At 51.6% G+C, this 19065-nt stretch overlaps 1 protein-coding gene across 10 annotated transcripts in view; it reads right to left on the minus strand.

Moving 5' to 3' along the window:
• Window positions 1-8890: 8890 nt before the first annotated feature.
• Window positions 8891-19065, minus strand: part of SH3BP4 (SH3 domain binding protein 4) — a 96627-nt gene continuing 86452 nt past the window's right edge. For all 10 annotated transcript variants that reach the window (XM_004461128.4, XM_004461127.4, XM_071216042.1 and 7 more), the window contains 2 exons: window positions 11904-12092; window positions 8891-11016 (listed from right to left, as the gene is read on the minus strand). In XM_004461128.4, the coding sequence (XP_004461185.2) occupies window positions 10792-11016; window positions 11904-12092 (414 nt within the window). In that variant the 3' untranslated portion in view covers window positions 8891-10791. The remainder of the gene's footprint in view (window positions 11017-11903; window positions 12093-19065) is intronic.

A 19065-nucleotide genomic window follows, 5' to 3' on the forward strand; every position in this document is an offset into this window, starting at 1 on the left:
CTGTGGCCAAGTTTTTAAGTCCGGTCGGCTTGTCAGGGCTGTGCGCAGCCCTCTGTGGCGCATCTGCACCAGCCATTGGGGTGTGCCGAGAGAACACAAACTAATTACAGCTGCTCGGCCAAAGGAAATTAAAAATGAAGAGCCCGTTGCCAGGCCAGCTCCACGTCTCATCGTCTCCACCTAAGCCAGAGGTATTAATTTTTTGCTCTTTACCACTTTAATTACTCAAGTCACCGTTGCTTTCTCTTGCCAGTTTCTGACTCAAAGGAAACCGTCACCTCAGCAAGGCAGTAAAGGGACCTGATGGCGCAAAGGACCGTGGAGCCAGGCCTCGAGCGGACTGAACCTCAGGTCCTAGCTGTGTGTCCTTGGGAAAGTTACTTGACATCTCTGTGCCTCAACCTCTCATCTGTCAACCTGGGTCATAACCGTACTTGCCTCGCGGGGATGTTGGGGGGGGGTCAGATGAGTGAATAACTCCAAGGAGCTGAGGACAGACCAGGTGCCGTATTATTAGCCTCGGTGGCCTTGGAAGAAGGGACGCCCGGAGGTAGGCAAGCGGGGGGCTTGTCTCAGCACTCTCGTTGTCCCCTGGGGCACACGCACCTCCCTGGGACGTGCAGAGGCCTGTTAAGCCGGCGCCGGTGGCAAGAGAGTCTCACTCACGGCCCTGCACTAACCGGACGCGAGGACCTTCGGTGCTGTCACCTGCCCACGCAGCGCCTTCCCCGCAGCCAGCTGTAAACCCAAAAGCCGCCGGAGTGAGCCCCGGGGAAGCCCCGGGAAGCCCCGCCAGGCCGGGCGGCTCCCTCCCTCCTGCCGCCCGCGCTGGGGACACTCCACTCTCGCCACCGGGAAGCCTGGGACAGACTCCAGGCGAGAGCCGCGCGGCCGTCGCCAGGCACCGCGCAGCCCATTCATCCCCCTCGGCGGGGACCGTCCAGCAAGCCCCGGTGACAGTTTCTATCAGAGGAGACTGCCCGAAAACCACTGCCTGGAGTTTTAATTAAAGTTCAGCGAGGGGGTGACTCCAAGTGGCGCAATAATTACAAGTCAGCCAGGGAGGAGAGAAGGAAGGGTCGGGAGCAGTTGCCGCTGAAATACTTAGAAATCAGAATGCCCGCCCATCCCCTCCTACCTAGAAGTAGAAATCTCTTACAGTTATTGTCTCGGAGAAGGCTTTTCTGTCTGGTGTTTTACCCTAAAGTTAAACACGGAGCCTGTCCTCACCCATTAGGGCGTAGAATCAGATGGAAAGCTTGCTAAAAGGCAGATCCCAGGCCCCCGCCAAAGTCCGATCCCGGAGCCCTGGGAAGGCCTTGGGATCTGCATTTTTAGTAAACTTCCTTCTGGTGAATTGCATCCAGGTGGACCGCAGACCTATCCTTGAAGAAACAGGCGCGTGATCATGGCAATTACGCCTTTTAACATGTTCTTAAGGGCTTGAGTTCTTGCATTTTCTACAAATTACTAGCTGGTTCGCCCTCTTCCTCCTCCCAAAGCTGTGAGTAGAACAACACACATAGGAATCCACAGTGACAGCTCTGTTTTCAACCAGACCTCTGTTTTGGTCTGACTGAATTGCAAAATACCCCAAATCATATGGAATATTATGAAATGTGAATTTTATAATATTCAGAAAACGATTGAATTTTGGAGACGCTTTGAAAATTATGATACTAATTCCCTTGTGTGACGCGATCTATGAGCCCAAAGCCAAGATGTAGGGAGAAGATGCTGCTAGACTACTCCAAAGGCATCTGGCAAGATTTTTAGCAGAATATTGGACTGTTTCCGGTCACAAAGAGGAAGCGGATGAACCTTTACTTGGGTATGAATTTCTGAAGGCAGAACCAATTTATCCTTGCTTTGATAGCTTGAGATGGCCTGTGTGTGTCATAATGGCATCAGTCTTCAGTACGTCTCTATGTATTTTGCACCAAGCTAATATTTGAAGAATGATGGCTATCTCCCACATCCTGGGAAAAATACATAAATCTCCAGGGTCTGTGTGAATTATTTTTAACTAGGTCAAGTGCTCTGAGTCTCTCAGTACACTTTTCCATCTTTAATTTCTCAACTCATGTGTCACAGAGAAAATGTGATAATTAGGAACATAGAGAGGTGTTTTGCAAAATGTCGTGGTTGGAGAATTGTAATCTGCTATTCCAAAGGGAATTTTTAGCACATAATTATATGCTTCTGGGTTCACTAGTTGCTCTACCTCATGCAGCGCTTCTACCTGCACGCAGAGGGCGGCACTGGTAGATTTCAGTTACAATTTGTTAAGCTGACTTGTTAGCGTGGATTTTACTATAAATTCCTCATTCTATGTACATTGAGTCTATCCAGGCTCAGAGTTAAAAATAAAAGTGACTCACGCCAGGATCCTTTCTCTTCTAGGCAAAAGGGACTGCCCTGGGATGGCTGGAGTTGCCAGGCAACCACCCTCCTGTGGGGCTCAGGTGCCAGGGCGATGAAGGTCCAGGGAGGACTGTGAACCCCGAGACAGCTCACCTGAGGCTACAGATGTTCTCCAGCTGAACCCACATCTGCTATTCACACCCAGGTGTGGCAATCCACACCTTGGGCGTGAACTGATTTTACACTTGGAGTGTAGAAAAAGACGTAGATGTGTGAAAAATAAAGCACTTGTTATTCCAAAGTGTGAGCTGAGCCCCGGCTGAGCTAAACATATGTAATATTATGGCGAGAGGACCGGAGAACTAAATGGAGTAGGAATAGAACTTTCTAGAAACAAAGAATCTTATTTTATTTAACACAATATATCCAAGGTTATTATTTCAACACATAATCAGTACAAATTTTTAAGGAGGTGTTTACATTATTTTTATCATACTCCAAAATTTGGTATTTTATACTTAAGAGCACACCTCAATTGGATAAGCACATTTCAAATGCTTAGTAGCCGCATGTGACTAGAAACCACAATACTGGAGACTGCTGACATAGAATAATTCCATCAGTGAAGAAGGTTTGATTGGAGAGTGCGGCTCTAGAGGTAATCGGCCTGAGAGAGGGTCAGGGAACCAAGTCACATGCAGAAGTGGCAATTAGAGTTGAGTATAACTAACACTGATTTTTAAATGTGATTGCAGCTGATAGAGGTAGTCTAGGGACGTAAATATCAATAAAAGGAAAGCTGGAGGATAATCTAGGGACCGAATAACATAGTGAATTCAGTGGTGATGAGATTGTGGTTAATAGTACAAATGTTCTTCCATGAACCAGAACAAATGCACGTCACTATTACAAGGTGGTATATAAGATACATAAGAATGGGCGGTGGACTTGGCCCAGTGGTTAGGGCATCCGTCTACCACACAGGAGGTCCGCGGTTCAAACCCTGGGCCTCCTTGACCCATGTGGAGCTGGTCCATGCGCAGTGCTGATGCGTGCAAGGAGTGCCCTGCCACGCAGGGGTGTCCCCCGCGTAGGGGAGCCCCACGTGCAAGGAGTGCCCCCTGTAGGGAGAGCTGCCCAGTGCGAAAAAAGTGCAGCCTGCCCAGGAATGGCGCCGCACACATGGAGAGCTGACAAGATGATGCAACAAAAAGAAACACAGATTCCCGTGCTGCTGACACAACAACAGAAGCGGACAAAGAAGACGTAGCAAATAGACACAGAGAACAGACAACTGGGGTGGGTGGGGGAAGGGGAGAGAAATAAATAAATCTTAAAAAAAAAAGATACATAAAAACATGGTGATACATGGTAAAATACAACTAATTTAACTTCTGGAATATAGTTCAAGGCATGGGACTGTATAACACAGTGCACCCTGTGGTGGACGATGGACTGTGGTTAACAGAATATGAGAACGTTCTTACGGGAATTATAACGAATACATAATACTAATACATGGTGTAAATAATAGGGTGCTTTATGGGAAAGTACACCAAATATAAGCTAGGGACACCAAATGTAGTTAGCAGTAATATTTCAATGATGTTGTTTCATCATTTGTGACAAATGTTCCACGACGAGGCAAAGTGACGGTGGTGGGGTGATGTATGGGAATCCTGTAGGTTAAGTATGATTGTTTTGTAAATTTACAGCTTCTGTAATAATAGTAAAATGCACTGGAGATGTTTCTCTTAAGAAATAACTAACTTGGACCAAGAAAGGTAAGCTGGTGTATTGTAAGGCCTGAAATTAAGAAGAAATATTCAAGTGCTGCCTTGACACCTTTGAGCCTCACAAGACCCCAAAGGCCCAGCCGGCTGTCAGTCCCCCTGCATCCCCCTCCCCATCCCCTCGTGGCTAGGTCCCCCATCAACCGGACAACTGCCCTCCACCCGATCCTCAACTTAACAAGCTTCTCTTCCTCGCTTCTCTTCCTCACGGCGAGCCTGTGAAACTATTCAAGCAAATGACTCACAGCCTCCCACTGGAACCAGAGGGCACCCCACCCTCTTCTCACTCCCAAGCCCACTCCCAAGTGCAGCCCCTGCATGGCTCTGCATGGCAGGTGGTGCCGCCCCCCCATGGCTGTGACAGGTAAACCGCTGACCATCCCCTCTGCCCAGCGTCAGGTGCTGAGTGTCCAGCCACCTCTCATTTAGGGCGGGGGACCCCTCGTTCACCAACAGGGTGAATAGAAGCCCCAGGCCCTCTTCTTTCCTGGGGTCTGCTCCCGAATCACGGCCCCTAAGCTACCATCCTGCCCCATCCTCACCCGTGTCTGCTTGGCCCTGGCCCTCGGCATTCTGGGAGCACCTTTCCCCTGGCCACAGTCTCCCCACCCAGCCCTGCCAGCCCGTGCCTGCGGCTGAACTCAGGTCTTTGCTTCGCCTTCGCTTCTCAGGCAAGGGCTCTCGTGATGGGAACGGCTGTTTCTAATGCTGTTTCTGCAGTGGCACGAGGGCATGGCTGGGGCGGAGTCCGGCCACGCTGTTGTACCAGCTTGACCCTTCCAGGAAGGGTGACCTGGAGGCGCAGTTTCCCCTCCCTGAGCCTCGATTTCCTCATCTGCAAAGCTGGATTTGTCAGGAAGGCTGAACAGGACGTGCCTTCTGTAAACCACAGGCACGAAGCTGAGGCTGGGTAATTGGCACCCCTGCTCCGTTTCCCCCAACTCCAGCTGCGTTCGGCTCTTGAGGATGAGTTTCCCTTCTATAAATCCCAATTTGATGGCGGCAGAGATCAGGGCCCTAACTGACAGTTTCCGCCGTGCCGGAAAGTGAGCCCTTAAGAAACGTGATTGCTCTGTGCACTCTTCGTCGGGCTCCCTCCCTGCGACGTGCTCCTTTCTGACTTCTTCTGAAAGTCTAAGCTGGTTGTGAAGCACCCACTGGTAGGCACGTTCTCATATCGGCTTTAAATGTAAATTCCCAACACGGGGCCCATTTTATCTGCTCCAATGCCCGAAGCATTTTGATGGGCTTGTCTATCACAGAGATACAGTCCATTCCCTTCTGCAACAAACATGTATTGCACCAGGCACTGGACCAGTGCTGGGAACAGAGATGGGCGAAGGAGACGCGCTCGCTGCCCTCGGGGGGAGAAAGCGTACACGGGGGCGGAGGGCTGGGGAAGCAGAGATGCTCGAGGCTGTGCTGGGGTGTGGGGAGCCCAGACCTGGGGCCCAGGAAGCAGGGAGCCCCTGGGTCCTATTCCTGTACCCCAAAGCCGGGGGAGGGGAGAGAGGGGCCAGGCAGCAGGTGGGGGTATTGTTGAAGGCTGGCCAGGAATGGAAGGGGTGAGAAGGGAGAACGGAAAGGCCTTCGGTTTGGACATGGAGAAGGAGTGGCTGGAGATGTACGGGGTGATGGCTTTGGTGGGGTGGAAGGGACCCCAGGAACCTGCCTGGACGTGGGCGCTGCGGCCCGCTGACGTGAGGCCACTCGGGGGGTTACAGAATCAATTACCCGGCTCTTGCCTCATTGGGGGTGACCGCAAGGACCTGTGAAGACGAGGCAAGAAGTGAGCAGGGACCGTGTTGTCCTTTCCTCAGGCCATCAGAGCAGTTTTCTCAGCAAATCTTTCCCCCTGAATATCTGCTTCTAAAGAACACCTGGGGACGTAATAATTCTTGTGGTTAAATTACCATTACCAATCTCCTTTATATTTTTTTATTTCCCCCCATTGTGGCTTTCTGCGTGCTGTCTGCTCTCTGTGTCCATTCGCTGTGCGTTCTTCTGTGCATTTATTTTATTTCCCCTCCTCCCTTGTGGCTTGCTGGTTGTGTGCTGTGTCCACTCGCTACATGCTCATCTGTGTTCTTGCTTGTCTCCCTCTTTGTTGCGTCACCTTGCTGAGTCGGCTCTCTGCAGTGCTTGCAGGCCGGATAGCTCTTCGCAGCGTGCGGGTGAACCTGCCTTCACAAGGAGGGCCCAGGACGCGAACCCAGGGCCTCCCTATGGTAGACGGGAGCCCAAATGATTGAGCCACAGCTGCTTCCCCCTCCCATACTTTTTAATGTAACATTTTTTGTGATCTATATATCTTAAAAAAAAAAAAAAAAAATTTAGAAAAATTACCATTATCAGTAACTTAAAAGGACTGAGGTTTTAATTGTCCTTCATTCATATGCCACTGGCACTGACCAATTCTGGACTAGTACAGGCCAAGAAAACTATGTGGAAAGGTATTTCTAATTTCCTCTGAAGTAATCCAGAAGTGGAAGGGTGATTTCCCTTTTAAGAGCAAGCCCCCCCCACCCTAAGCCTTTCCACTGAAGTTGTCTCAACAACAACCTCCCTTCGGATGAGTTACGGTAATGCCCGCCGCAGTTACCAATAAACCTCATCCTCCCGCGGGCTTAGCCGTAAAGGCTTATTTGTCACTCTTGTCACAGTCCAGTGGAGATGGTCCTGGACAGAAGGTCGCCAGGGCTCGTTGAGGGGCCTGGAAACCTTCTGGCTGACCCTTCGCCTAGGTCAGCAGTTCTCAATGTGAAGAGAGCGGAGGCGCAACGGTGACCCATTTCCCTTCTGCCCACTTTCCGCTGTCCAGGACCGAGCCACGTGGCCAGACCTACCTGAAAAGGAGGTTGGGAAATAGTCTGTGAGCTCCAGGAAAAAATGGATCTGGGTGAACACAGCTGCAGAACTGGTTGCAGTTTTTCCCTTTTAAGAATTACCTCCTATCAACACACCACACTGTGCTCTTTAATCATTAAAAATGTTTCACAGCAATGCAAGGTGTTGGTGGTAGGGTGAGGTAGGAGAGCCCTGTATGAGGTTATATGTTTTGTAAGTTCACAGTCATTACCATTCACTTATTGTTCATGTATGTTTATGTAGGAGTGATATACTTCAATAAATGTTTTTAAAAGATTAAAAAATAAAAGGGCATTAAAATAAATAATTATGTCCTTGTATTCGTTGGCTTTTTCACTGCACTGACCAGAATGTACCCAATGACAGATCAAGCTGCATACGGTGCCCTCTCTTGACTGTCAGCCCCATGAGGCTGAGAGGCAGTGAGCAGTGGGGAGAGCTAAGTATAGAAAGAGCGCCCCAGGCTCAAGTCCCTGCCTCGGCTGGAAGCATTTAACATCAGCAAGTTATGGGACTCAGGGAACCCTCCCCCCAACTGCAAAATGGGCTCGAGGGCATAGATGACGGGGGTACTGGAAGGCTAGCGCTCACAGAGGGCCCTGGCTCAACGAGCTCCAGCTGCGTCTTCAGCCTCCTGCTCACGCACCTCGTCTGCACCTCGAGGTCACGCCGCTCCTAGGTCTGGCACCGCCTACATCTCGCTGGTTCCTATTCACTTTCTCAAGAAGGGTTGGAGTCCTCCTCCCCACTGCCTCTGGGCAGGGCTGGGCTCCCTGGGTTGCTCCCACATCCTGGTCTACCCTCTTGAGAGCCGAGGATTCCTACAGTGTGGTCTGCGACCTGACCACTGCGAGGTCCAGGGCCCTGAAAGTCCTGCTTGTGTGCCCGGCACCTGGAGGCCAGGCTGGGAAATGGCTTAGCTCCTAAACTCTGCACTGGATACTGGGATTGCCAAGTGGAAGTAAACACCCAGAAAAAGGCAAGACATCGACTTGCCTCCTTCGGCTGTTCTGGGCAACGCTGTTTCCCATCTGGTCAGTGACTGAGCTCCCCACGTTTCAACAGCCTTCAAATTAGCTACAGCAACAAAAGAGTCCTCGGTATGAGCTGATGCTGTATTTGCAAATTAGCCTACTCACTAAAACCTATGTGTAGCCCCAAATCAACACTCACGGTGCTTCTGCGGCCACTTGCAGATGCGCAGAGTGGCACAAAGTCTGAGTGGCCGGATGCGCACTTTCCCAGCTGAGGTCGAACATGGAGATGCTCTGCCTTCTAGTTTCAACTCTGCGACTGTAAATAAGTGCGGTTTTTCGGGTGTGTGTGTGGTATATTTAGTGCCATGTTTTCCCCATTTTTGTGCATTTGTTAGTGATTTTGCTGCCCCCAGGGAAGAGCGGAAGAGCTAGGGTTCCTAAGCCCAAGAAGGCTGTGAAGTACCTTACAGAGGAAGTATGTGCGTTAGATAGGCTTTGTTCAGGCAGGAGCTACAGGACTTTTGGCCGTGGGCTCACTGTTAATGCATCGACAATACACACGAAATAAGGTGTCTTTAAACAAAAGCAAACATAATACAAGTTTACGTCTTGATTGGCTGACAAAAATGTTATGCTCAGACACTTGCAAGAACATAACCCTCTATCTCCCCTGGAAGCAATGATTTTAGTAGTCCCTAATTCTGTGTTTGATGCATCTTTATAATGTAACTACTGTGAATAACAAGCATCAACTATACCAACTAAATGGACTGTCACAGTCACCTGGGGTGATGGTTGGTTCTATGCACGGATCCTTACACACTAGGCTTTGTTTTTGTTTTATTTAAAGTTTGGTTGGGTACAGAAAACACGCACACACTTAACAGGTTAAAATATCCAAATAAAATTTACTGTAACTTTTGTTAGAATTTGATTTGTGCTACAAGACACGTTGCATAGGAAACTATTTGAAGCCCCTGAGGAAATATATCCATGGTTTAAGGTGCAACTGGTTTTGTTTCTTCTTTGGGGAAAAGGTGAGAGATGATCTCTGGAAAAAAAAACGTTGGGAGAAGAGTTGAAAAGCAGAATTTAAGGTTATTTCCTGTGCTGACTGGGGAATTGTGTGTCCTGGATCTTGCAGCATAAAATAGCTAGAGTTTTTTGTTTTGTTTCTTAGCCTGTTGGTCTTCAGTATCTGAATTAGTAGCTATATAAAAATGTTTGGGACCAGTAAGAGATTTATACATTGATTACACTAAGTAATTAACACATTTCAAGACAGTGGATTTAGAGAATGAGATCCAGGGGTCCCCAAATGGCCCAACACCACTGCAGACACACACGGTATTCCTGGGGATCACCTTCCTTTGATTTGCCAAATATTTCACCAGGCCTGTCTCCCGCTCCCTTTTGAGATGCCACAACTACAGTGCAAAGAACTCACATGCCTGCACATATCCCTACTAGTCTACAACCCCAAGAGTTCTATTTATTGATGCAACACTTTGCCAAGTCCCTGATTTTACATGGGGAACATTTTCATTTTCAGAAAATGTTCACCCTGCCCAGATCAATCTTTATACTGTCCAAAAAATAGCTTTCTCTCCTACTATTTATTTCCAAGGACACATGGGTACCAAGAAAGGGAGAAGGGTTAACTTTTAGATGGAACGAAGTGGAGTCTGGAGAGCAGCAGCAGGTACCCATGGCATGCCCCTGCATGCGTTAACTGGAGGTGACCTGCAGTATTTACAGTGGGCATCACGGCCCTAGGCCAGTGGAGAAGCTCTGCTCAAGTCCTGGGAGGGGCTGTGAGCACTACAGGAAGAACTCAGCTGCTTCCGAGGGAGACACATTACAAGGAGGTCCTAGAGCAGCAGGGACCACCTCACTCTCAAGTGGCCTTGTTCTTTTGAATGAGTAAGTGCACAAAGGCAGGGGCTGGGGTTCTGAGCTGGAACACCCCCTAGAGAATTCTGACTCCTGACTGCTTTCCAGTCTATTGGCAGAAACACCTCAACAGCACCTAATGCTAAGGTCAGAATTAACTCTATCCACTAAAGCCCATAAAAGATTCACAGGTGTTGTGGATTCTCATCCACTACAACAGGAGGAAAAGGTATGGAGACAAATTTAAAAAAAAAGGTGAGAGTAGGGCCTCGGGCATTCTCAGAAAGAATGGACATCAGCAATACTCATTTTCTGGGAAAAAAAAAAACTTTTCCTATTTGAGTTACCTTTTTACATGTAGGGAGTAAACCAGGTACAACACTCAAAGAACTGCCTTTCTAAGTGTTGAAATGCAAAATGTGGCTAGGAATCAGAAATGCCCTCGATGGCCTTTAAATACCTATTTACATCTGTAACATAATTTAAAAAGGTCTTTAGACAACATAAAAACCTCAAAAGCATCTGTCATCATCAAGTGTTTTTTTTTTTACCTCTATAGTCCATTAAAAAATTAGATACCACATTTCTCATGTCCCCTCCCCCCCTGATACTTTAAAAAAAGTGATTTTAAATGTAAATTTATACTAAACAAGTAGAAAGCTCTTTGATTGGCAATGACCTGCAGTAGAAAATCCCTCCGCCTCCCCAGAGGTAGAGGAGAAGGACGGAGCATCGCGTGTGCTTGGTCCTGGGTCGGGCCCGGCCCGAGGGGGCCGGAGCCTGTCTGACCAGCACTCTGCTTCCCTCCCCAGCTCCGCGGTCTCTCTGTGGGCATCCAGCAGGGACCGGGGGGAGAGCGGGTGCGTTCCAGAGCGGCGGGGAGGGAGGGAGCCGGTTCAAATCACAAAGTCGTCCTGGTCGGCGGGGCTGAAGGCGGCCGCTCTCAGGATGTCCAGGGAGTTGACGAGGATGAGCGTCCCCGTGAGGTGCTTCCAGCGCTTGGTGATGGGGTTTTTCATCTTGTCCAGGCCAATGTGCAGCTCCTGGATGACGTCCCGGTAGCTGTCCCCGATCTGGTGGCTCCAGGTAAGTAAGAAGTCGTACGCCGGTTTCCACATGGCCTGGAGGGCGGCGTCGTGCAAAATCAAAAGCGGGGGGGAGAGGGGGAGGGGGGACAGTGAGAGATTTGTTCCTTTGTTTGCTATTTATGTCATTCTTTTAAGACTGGACCCGATACGCAAACCACCTCTTCCTGGCCAGCCTCATTTCAGAGGGAAAAATAGTATTTTGTGCCAGAATAGGTAGGTAGGCAAGTGCAGCCAGAACAAATAGGAGAGATTTCTCCTTCCTTACCATCCCTTTTCTTTTTTAATATATATTTTTACTTTTTAAACCATCCCCTTTCTTTCATGCCATTCATTTAGCAATTTATGGTGTAAATAAAGGAGACTCTTTAGGCAATCTTGGGACTTCCGGCTTCCTAGGTCTCAAGGGCCTGAAACCACCTTTTAGGGATCTCACGGAAATGACCTTCACAAACAAACCAGAGTCCACAGATTCTCTGAGCAAGAACCAAAGCACAGCAGCTTCTGTCAAAGTTATGTAACATTCCAGCTATTTATCCAACACAGTTCCTGGGTAGAGGGCCAGACTGGAACTGAACACAATGGGCTCTGTTTATGCATTACCAATTTTACTGACGATAATTTAGGATCAGAAGGTAGCAAGGGGACGGAGAGCTCCGTGTACCCTGTTCCAACCTCCCAGTTCACGGTCGGGAGGCTTTGCCGGCTCTCAACAACGATGAGGCTTGCTCACACTTGTTGAGTGCCACTGTGTGTGCCTCACGGCAGCACTAAAGAGTAGGAATTTTTATTACTGCATTTTACAGGTCAGGGAGCCGAGGCAAGGCCAGGTGAGGTAACTAAGAAGCTCAGCGACCGATACTTTAGGGGCCGATGCTTGTGTGCACGCCGAAGCAGTGAGCGTGCGTGTCACGGCCACTCACCTCGCTGTCCACCACCCCGTTCCTGTCCCGGTGGGGAGACTCGTACGCGTCCATCTGTTGCTTAGAGACCTTGGCCAGCTTTTCAGCCAGCTCCCTCCAGCGCTGAGCCACCTCCACGGCTGTGGTCAGGAGCACGAAGTCCTGTAGGAGTCTGACCACCAGTCCCTGGCAGTCCATCTTCAGTAAGGCCTGGGAGGAGGAAGCACAACATGAGGCGGGGCCCAGCGCAGAGATGGCGCCGCGCAGGCGAGGGGCTGAGAGGAGCAAGCGCTGCACCAAGTCGCCTGAGCCCTGAACGGCTGTGCCCTGCCCCATGGAGCAGAAGGGCAGAAACGACCCGCAGGGCAAATGGGGACTCTGCTCGTCCACCTGTCCCCACCTCCCAGAGAAAGAGATGCCGGTGGCCATGGCAGATGCTACGGTGCAAGCTCGGGGCGGGGTGGGGGAGAGGCTGAGGCACGTGGGGCTCGTTGAGCTTCAAGTGCGGTGACCCTGGCCAATGGGAGCAACCGATGGGCAGAAGAGATGTGTATTTGGTGGGTCCAGACTGGACTGAAATCTGGGAGTCTTTGGTTCTGGAGAGAATGAAGGAACCGTATGGAGGGCATGGCTCAGAAGAGCGAGAATGGGGAGAGGGCAAGGCTGAAACTGGGGGTGCAGCATCTACATCCATCGGAAAACCCACACGGGGCGCCTCTTCTCAGGACCGTGGAACCACATGCCCGACAATCAGTAGGATTGCTCCCTCGTCAAAGCTGCAAGAACTTTGCAGCATGTCTTTGCTACCAGGACAAGGATTCCTTTGGCTGGGGAGGGGATCAGCAGGGGAAAGAACGCCCCATCACTTGGAAGGAGGCGACGGGACAGAAAGCCCTGCTCGGACAACTCTAGTCCCAGCTCCACCACCAACAAGCGTGTGTCCGCCGTGGACTGCCTGGGTTAGGCAGGCTCCCACGACATGGCCCCACCACCTACCGCACTGCCTGACCCCAGGCTGGGGCCAAAACAACACGTCTGGCCTGAAGCAAAAATAATCCCATCAGCCGGCACACACAAGCCAGCAGGCCCACCCATCTGCCAATGGCTGCAACCCAAACTGCATCTTTGCTGTTGGGTGTCAAGCAAGCATGTCTGGCATGACCCGTTAGTACAAACGGGGCCGAGCACTGTCAGCAGCCACGCATCTTTGAGCCGGTCACATTTAAGCGGATCGGAAGGACAGCACCCAAGGCGAGTCCGAGGAGGGCAGGGGAGGGCGGGAGGCGCCTGGCCCCCGCCGCACTCTCCTGGGCCACCCACTGCACCTCCCACAGCCCTGCACGTTCTGATTCCAGCCCAGGGAGCGCGGGCCTCAGGGCACCCCTAGGCATGGTTCCTGAGATTCTCTTGGGCCCCCAGACAAGTGTGAGGATCAGAGCAAAGAGGTTAGATCCTAAGAGCAGAAACGAGTCAGTTTCTCTACGCTCTAAGCACCTGCTGCAGTGGCTGCAGGACCCAACAAGAACAAGAATGGGAAAAAGGAAGGGAGGCTCCCAAGGTTAGCCCAACACAGAGCTCCCGTGGCATCGTGTGGACTAGTTTGTGCAGATTGATGGACAGCCTGGAATTCTTACTTTAAAAAGTGCAGTTATTTTAGAGGGTATCTAGGATCCATGTGGTGTTTATTCAGGGCAGCGCCAATGATATAAAGGAATGGTGATTTGGGGGTGAGCCCAGATGCATTAGCTGGGGGGGGGGGGGAGTGGCCGAGAGTCTTGGACCGGACGCCTCTGTAGCTCAGTGCCTGCAATTTCAAATAGTTTAATTTGATGCTGCCCTGGCTATCAGAGTTGGATAATCGGCTATAAACATGGTTTAGCTAGAAGGGAGTCGAAGGGCACTGGTCCTTTTCTGTTTGGTTCAAGGAAGGATTCACTGAGGGACGCAGGCTTTCTGCTTAGCCCGCTTTACAGATTAAGCAAGGGCAGACCAGGATGGGGCGGCACCCAGGCTGGCGGCCTTCCCAATTCTGTGGACACCACGTTACGCCAGGAATCGAATCCAGTAAAATATTGCTCAGGAATTCTGCATCATTTGAACTATTTATACACTCAAGAAAATGGCCTGTTTCGATTTGCATCTCAATACGCTGGAATGAAATGGTTTAAAAACACAACATGTTTACTAGACTTCTGCTTTCCAGGGAGAAAAGAGTGGACAGGTATGTAGTTACGCGTATGGGGTGGGGGTTATGATAGGCTGGAAGGATTTCAGCTTTTAATTTTTTTGGTGTGGTTGAAGCTCCAGGCACACTGGGGCAGCAAGGCTCTCCTCCAGCCACGCCCGGCCATGCCTGCTGTCCCAGGAAGGACACCTGGACGACCACTGGGTCTGTCCTCAGTCCCTCCGTGTTCCCAAGCGGCCTTCGTTCCCAGCTCCCACCACGCCCACCACACCCCTGGGTGCTGCTCAGCCACCCACTCCAAAGACGGCCTCCTCTTCAAGGTAACAGGACAGCACGCTCCCGGCACCTGTGCGATGGGACGCACTCCTGGCCTGTGCGATCAAACCGCTCACGCCCCTGGGGCGCTGGCCCACGGACGTGAAGGCCCTAAGAAGGGCCAACTGCACACTCTGGCCCCTGAGCGGACCTGCTGCAAACGAGAGGCTTGGCTGCAGCCAGGGCCGGGTCAGGGCTCCATCTCCGCGGCGTGTCCATTTATGGTCCTTCTAGTGCGCCCAGCACCGGTTCCAGTGCATTACAACTGAATCAACCCAAATCCTCAACCAGGCATAATGCATATATGTTTTATATATACATATATATACACATATATATATGCACATTCTTTTTTTTTTTAAAGGGAAAATCTAGGGTGCCCACCAGTTTTAAGCAATAGACAATTTTATGGCAGGCGGGTCTGTCTCGGGGAACATTTTCCCTCGCAGCTTCCTCTTTAATTTTTGCAAGTACACACACACGGTATATACAATGTACCAGCAAACACCCAAGGAAATAAACCACAGTGCCTTACTCCCGCTGGAACATCACTGCTTGAGTGAACTATGTCTGGAGTCAGAAGAGCCCGATGTGTTCAGTAACGGGGCCAGGTCGTAAATTTCCTTGGCTTTGCGGGCCAGTCTCTTGTCACAACTGCAGAAGCAGCCACAGAGAGCCCAAAACCAGATGAGCGCGGCCACGTTCTGATAAAACGTGGTTGGCAGACGTGACTGTCTAAGAGGCAGGGGGCTGCCTGCCCTGGCAGCGGGGGGGGGGGGCGCCCTCCGCAGATGGCGTGCGCTGCCGTGAGGTCCTGCTCCCACGAGAGGGGAAGGCGGACTCCCTGGTTCATGGCGAATCCCTCCGCGCCAACCTCTGCAGCCCCCTCCACTCCCTTCTTCTCTCACTACCCCTGCATCTCCTTCAGCTCTCGAGTCTCGTGTTTCTTCGTCCCCCAGCCCTCCTTTGATTTCTGTCTTCCAGGAATTCTTTATCTTCTTCTCATAAAAATTCCCTAAAGAGCCCACAGTGTACCCTGCCCTAATTCCTCAGCTGCCACAAGCTGCCCGACTGCCCTCCATCACCAAACCTCACGGCCGCACTCCTGCTGGCAGCCCCAGGGCCTTGGGGCGGCTCTTCTTTGGCTTTTTAGCCACTGCGGGTGGCTCCCGCGCGCCCCCTGCCTCCAGCTGCCGCCCTCCCTTCCCGCCAGGAGAAGGCGCCGCGGGTCCCATTTACACCTCCCGCATGATGTATCCCAGATGTCGGGAGGTCTCCTGCACTGGAAGCAGGCTGCTGAGTGAAAACATTTCCATTCTCACAAAGCCGGGTCCTCGGGGTTCTGCCGGCCGTCCAATTCTCCCCTCCCGCCACAACCGCCCTCCCCACTACCCCCCACACGCTCAAGAGACGGCTGCTGTGCACATCTCCACAGGTTCCAGCTTGAGCCAAATCCCTTCCTTCACCCAGTGTTTTCAGAACTCAGAGCACAAATACATACCCATGTATCTTTTCCACTCAGGGTTTTCGAACACTCTCAAAAAACCCTCTCCAGGGAAGCAGATGTGGCTCAACTGATAGGGCGTCGCCTACCAAATGGAGGGTCCAGGGTTCAAGCCCCGGGCCTCCTTGACCTGTGTGGAGCTGGCCCACGCGCAGTGCTGATGCGCGCAAGGAGTGCCGTGCCACAAAGGGGTGTCCCCCGCGTAGGGGAGCCCCACGCACAAGGAGTACGTCCCGAAAGGAGAGCCGTCCCACGTGAAAAAAGTGCAGCCCGCCCAGGAGTGGCGCCGCACACACGAGAGCTGACGCAGCAAGATGATGCAACAGAAAAGGAGACGCAGTTTCCCAGTGCTACCTGATAATACAAGCGGACACAGAAGAACACACAGTGAATGGACACAGAGAGCAGACAACAGTGGGGAAGGGGAGAGAAATAAAATAAATCTTTAAAAACAAAAACCAAACCAAACCAAACCAAACCAAACCCTTGCCAAGACCTACAAAGTAGATCGGAAGACTGAATAGATTTAAATGCCCTGAAAACAAAGAACACGCTTTGTAGTCTCTCCCTTCTCTAAAATGGAACAAAGACCCCCACACTCAAGTCCATGGCCTTGCGAAGCGAGGGGGGTGGCAGGCAGGGCCCTCCAGCTGCTCTCACTCCCCTTGCTGCCGCACAGCCCCTGAGAACTGTGTCGGAATCTTCAGGATTTCCGGTCATCCTGAAGCCTTGCTCTCCCCCAGCCCGACTCTGATTTCCATATTCCCAAGTGATGGGCTTTCAAGTGTCTGGAGCCGACCTACAGCTGTACAGAATGCTGTAATGGGAAAAACACGGACAAGCACGCAAAGCTGTACCTAGGTACAAGGACGTACTCTTGTACTCTAAGAGTGAAAAGCACCATTTCACACACCAAGAACCGACAGCACGTGCCACGATGGAGCGACACAGGTATCTGTCACGGCACAGCAGGCGATCTGTGCACACTCCCAAAAAAAAAGGCAGACTGCGGAAGAGTCCGTGCGGCAAGGATCCTATTTAATCTAACAACGACTGCAGCGGCTCCCCTACAAACACACAAACAAGGCTGCAGAGACAAAGCTCATCCCCAGCAGGTGGGGGTGGATGGAACTTCCTTTTTCTGCTTTTGTTCTACTGTACCGTTTAAAAAAATCAATTCTAAGAAGAGCACATGCTGCTTTCCAGACAGAAACAGCAATAAGGATTATGTTCATTCCAGAAAAAAAATGCAACCTGGGCTGAGCCAAAGCAGCAGTGCAAACCCAGAGACCCCCAGGCTCGGAAGATCTAGGCTGTCGTGCACACGGTGCCAAGACCGGAAGCCCCTCTGCAGCGCCGCGCGAGGGTCTGAGCACAGGCCCCGGGCCCGCAGCTGACCTATCCCCGTCCCGCAGAGAGGCGCCAGCTGTCACTCAGGAACGAGGGGCTGGCTGCAGAGCCCTGGGCCTACGCATCCCCGGGCTGCCGACAGAGCCCACGGCTAGGTGGCTAAAGACAATGGCGATTTATTGTCTGCGAGTTCTCGAGGCCAGACGTCCACGGTCTAGACGTCACGGGCAGGGCCAGGCTGCCTCTGAAATCTGCAGGGGCGAGGGCCCTTCCCGGCCTCTTCCTGCACTTGCGGGCACTCCTTGGCGCTCCTGGGCTTGGGGACACGTTACCCCAGCTCTGCGTCCATCTTCACAGGCCTTCTGCCCCCGAGTCTCTTCCCTGCCTTGTGGGTTAGGGCCCACCTTAATTCCATACAAGCTCATCTGAACTTGACCCTGTGTGCAGAGACCCTATTTCCAAATAAGATTATACTCACGGGGGAACTTCAACATATTGGTTTTTTTTTTGGGGGGGGGGGACCCAGTTCACCCATAACATCCCCTCTCTCCCTGCTCACTGCTCAGAGCATGTAGCTTGCCTTTCTGAAATCAGATTTGGGCCAATGGTCGAGAGAAGCTGCACAGAGCTTGTGTAGGAGGGCGCGCAGGCTGGCAGCCCTTGGATTTAATGCACAGCCTCACCCTTGACCTTCGCTAAACATGCATGGCCCACTTGATGCCTGGGCCAGAGCAGGACCCAGGAACCACGTGGAAACTGGCCGTCCACTGAGGGCCTGTTCTGCAGAAGGACACGCACAGGGAAAGCACGCCACGGTCCACGGCCTCCGAGCAGGCCAGCGTCTGGGGGAGGCGGCACGGGGCAGGGATAAACACGGACTTATGAGGTGGGCGAGGGCGCAAGGCCCACTGCAACGCTATGTCACCTCCTCTAACATGCCTACAGAATAAAGTGCACGGAGGATCTGCCCCAGGCGCGTCATATCGCCGTCCCGCTGCCCCGCCATCCTCCCACAATGCACGCCCCACGTTCGCCCGCGACACCAGCCATCGCCTCTGGAATTCCCCAATCCATGCTCTCCTGCAGCGTGGGCCCCTCTCCTCCAACATGGCTGCTCTACTCCACAGGGCGGGCTTCTACGCACCCTGCAAGCACCAGCAACCCCAATGGCTCTTCTCCGGTCTCCCCATGCACAAGAGAACCCGTTCTCTTTGAGGCCTGTAGCAGTTTGATAGGGTTATGAATTCCAAAAATAGATATTGGGTTATGCGTGTAATCTGGTCTGTACCTGGGCACGGTTGAGTTATGACTAAGGCTTCAATTGGGCCATGTCAGTAGGGTGTTGAGTCCCTGGCCCTTGGTGGGTGGGGACTCACAGATAAAAGACATGGCAAAGGACAGAGTTGAGGGTTCTTGATGTTGGAGTTTTGATGTTGGAGTTTGTTGCCGAAGTCTTAAGCTGGAGCCCCGGGCAAAGAGACAGAGTCGTTTGCCGGCTAGTCTACAGCTGACCTCGTGGAGAGAGGCAGAGCCTAGAGAGCCTCATAGTCCACAGATGACCTTGTGGGGGAAACAGGAGCTGAGCCCAGAGGAACCCAGGAAGCCTGAACCCTCGCAGATGTCAGCAGCCATCTTGCTCCAACACGTGAAAATCGACTTTGGCGACACAAGTAACTTACGCTTTATGGCCTGGTATCTGTAAGCTCCTACCACAAGTAAATACTCTTTATAAAAATCAGCCAATTCCTGGTAGTTTGCATCAGCAGCCCTTTGGCTAACACCGGGCCCCTTATCTCGATCCCTGAGTCTTCCACGAGGGAAAGGCCCTC

Source organism: Dasypus novemcinctus, chromosome 7 (genome assembly GCF_030445035.2).
Source record: "Dasypus novemcinctus isolate mDasNov1 chromosome 7, mDasNov1.1.hap2, whole genome shotgun sequence".
Taxonomy (NCBI): Eukaryota; Metazoa; Chordata; class Mammalia; order Cingulata; family Dasypodidae; genus Dasypus; species Dasypus novemcinctus.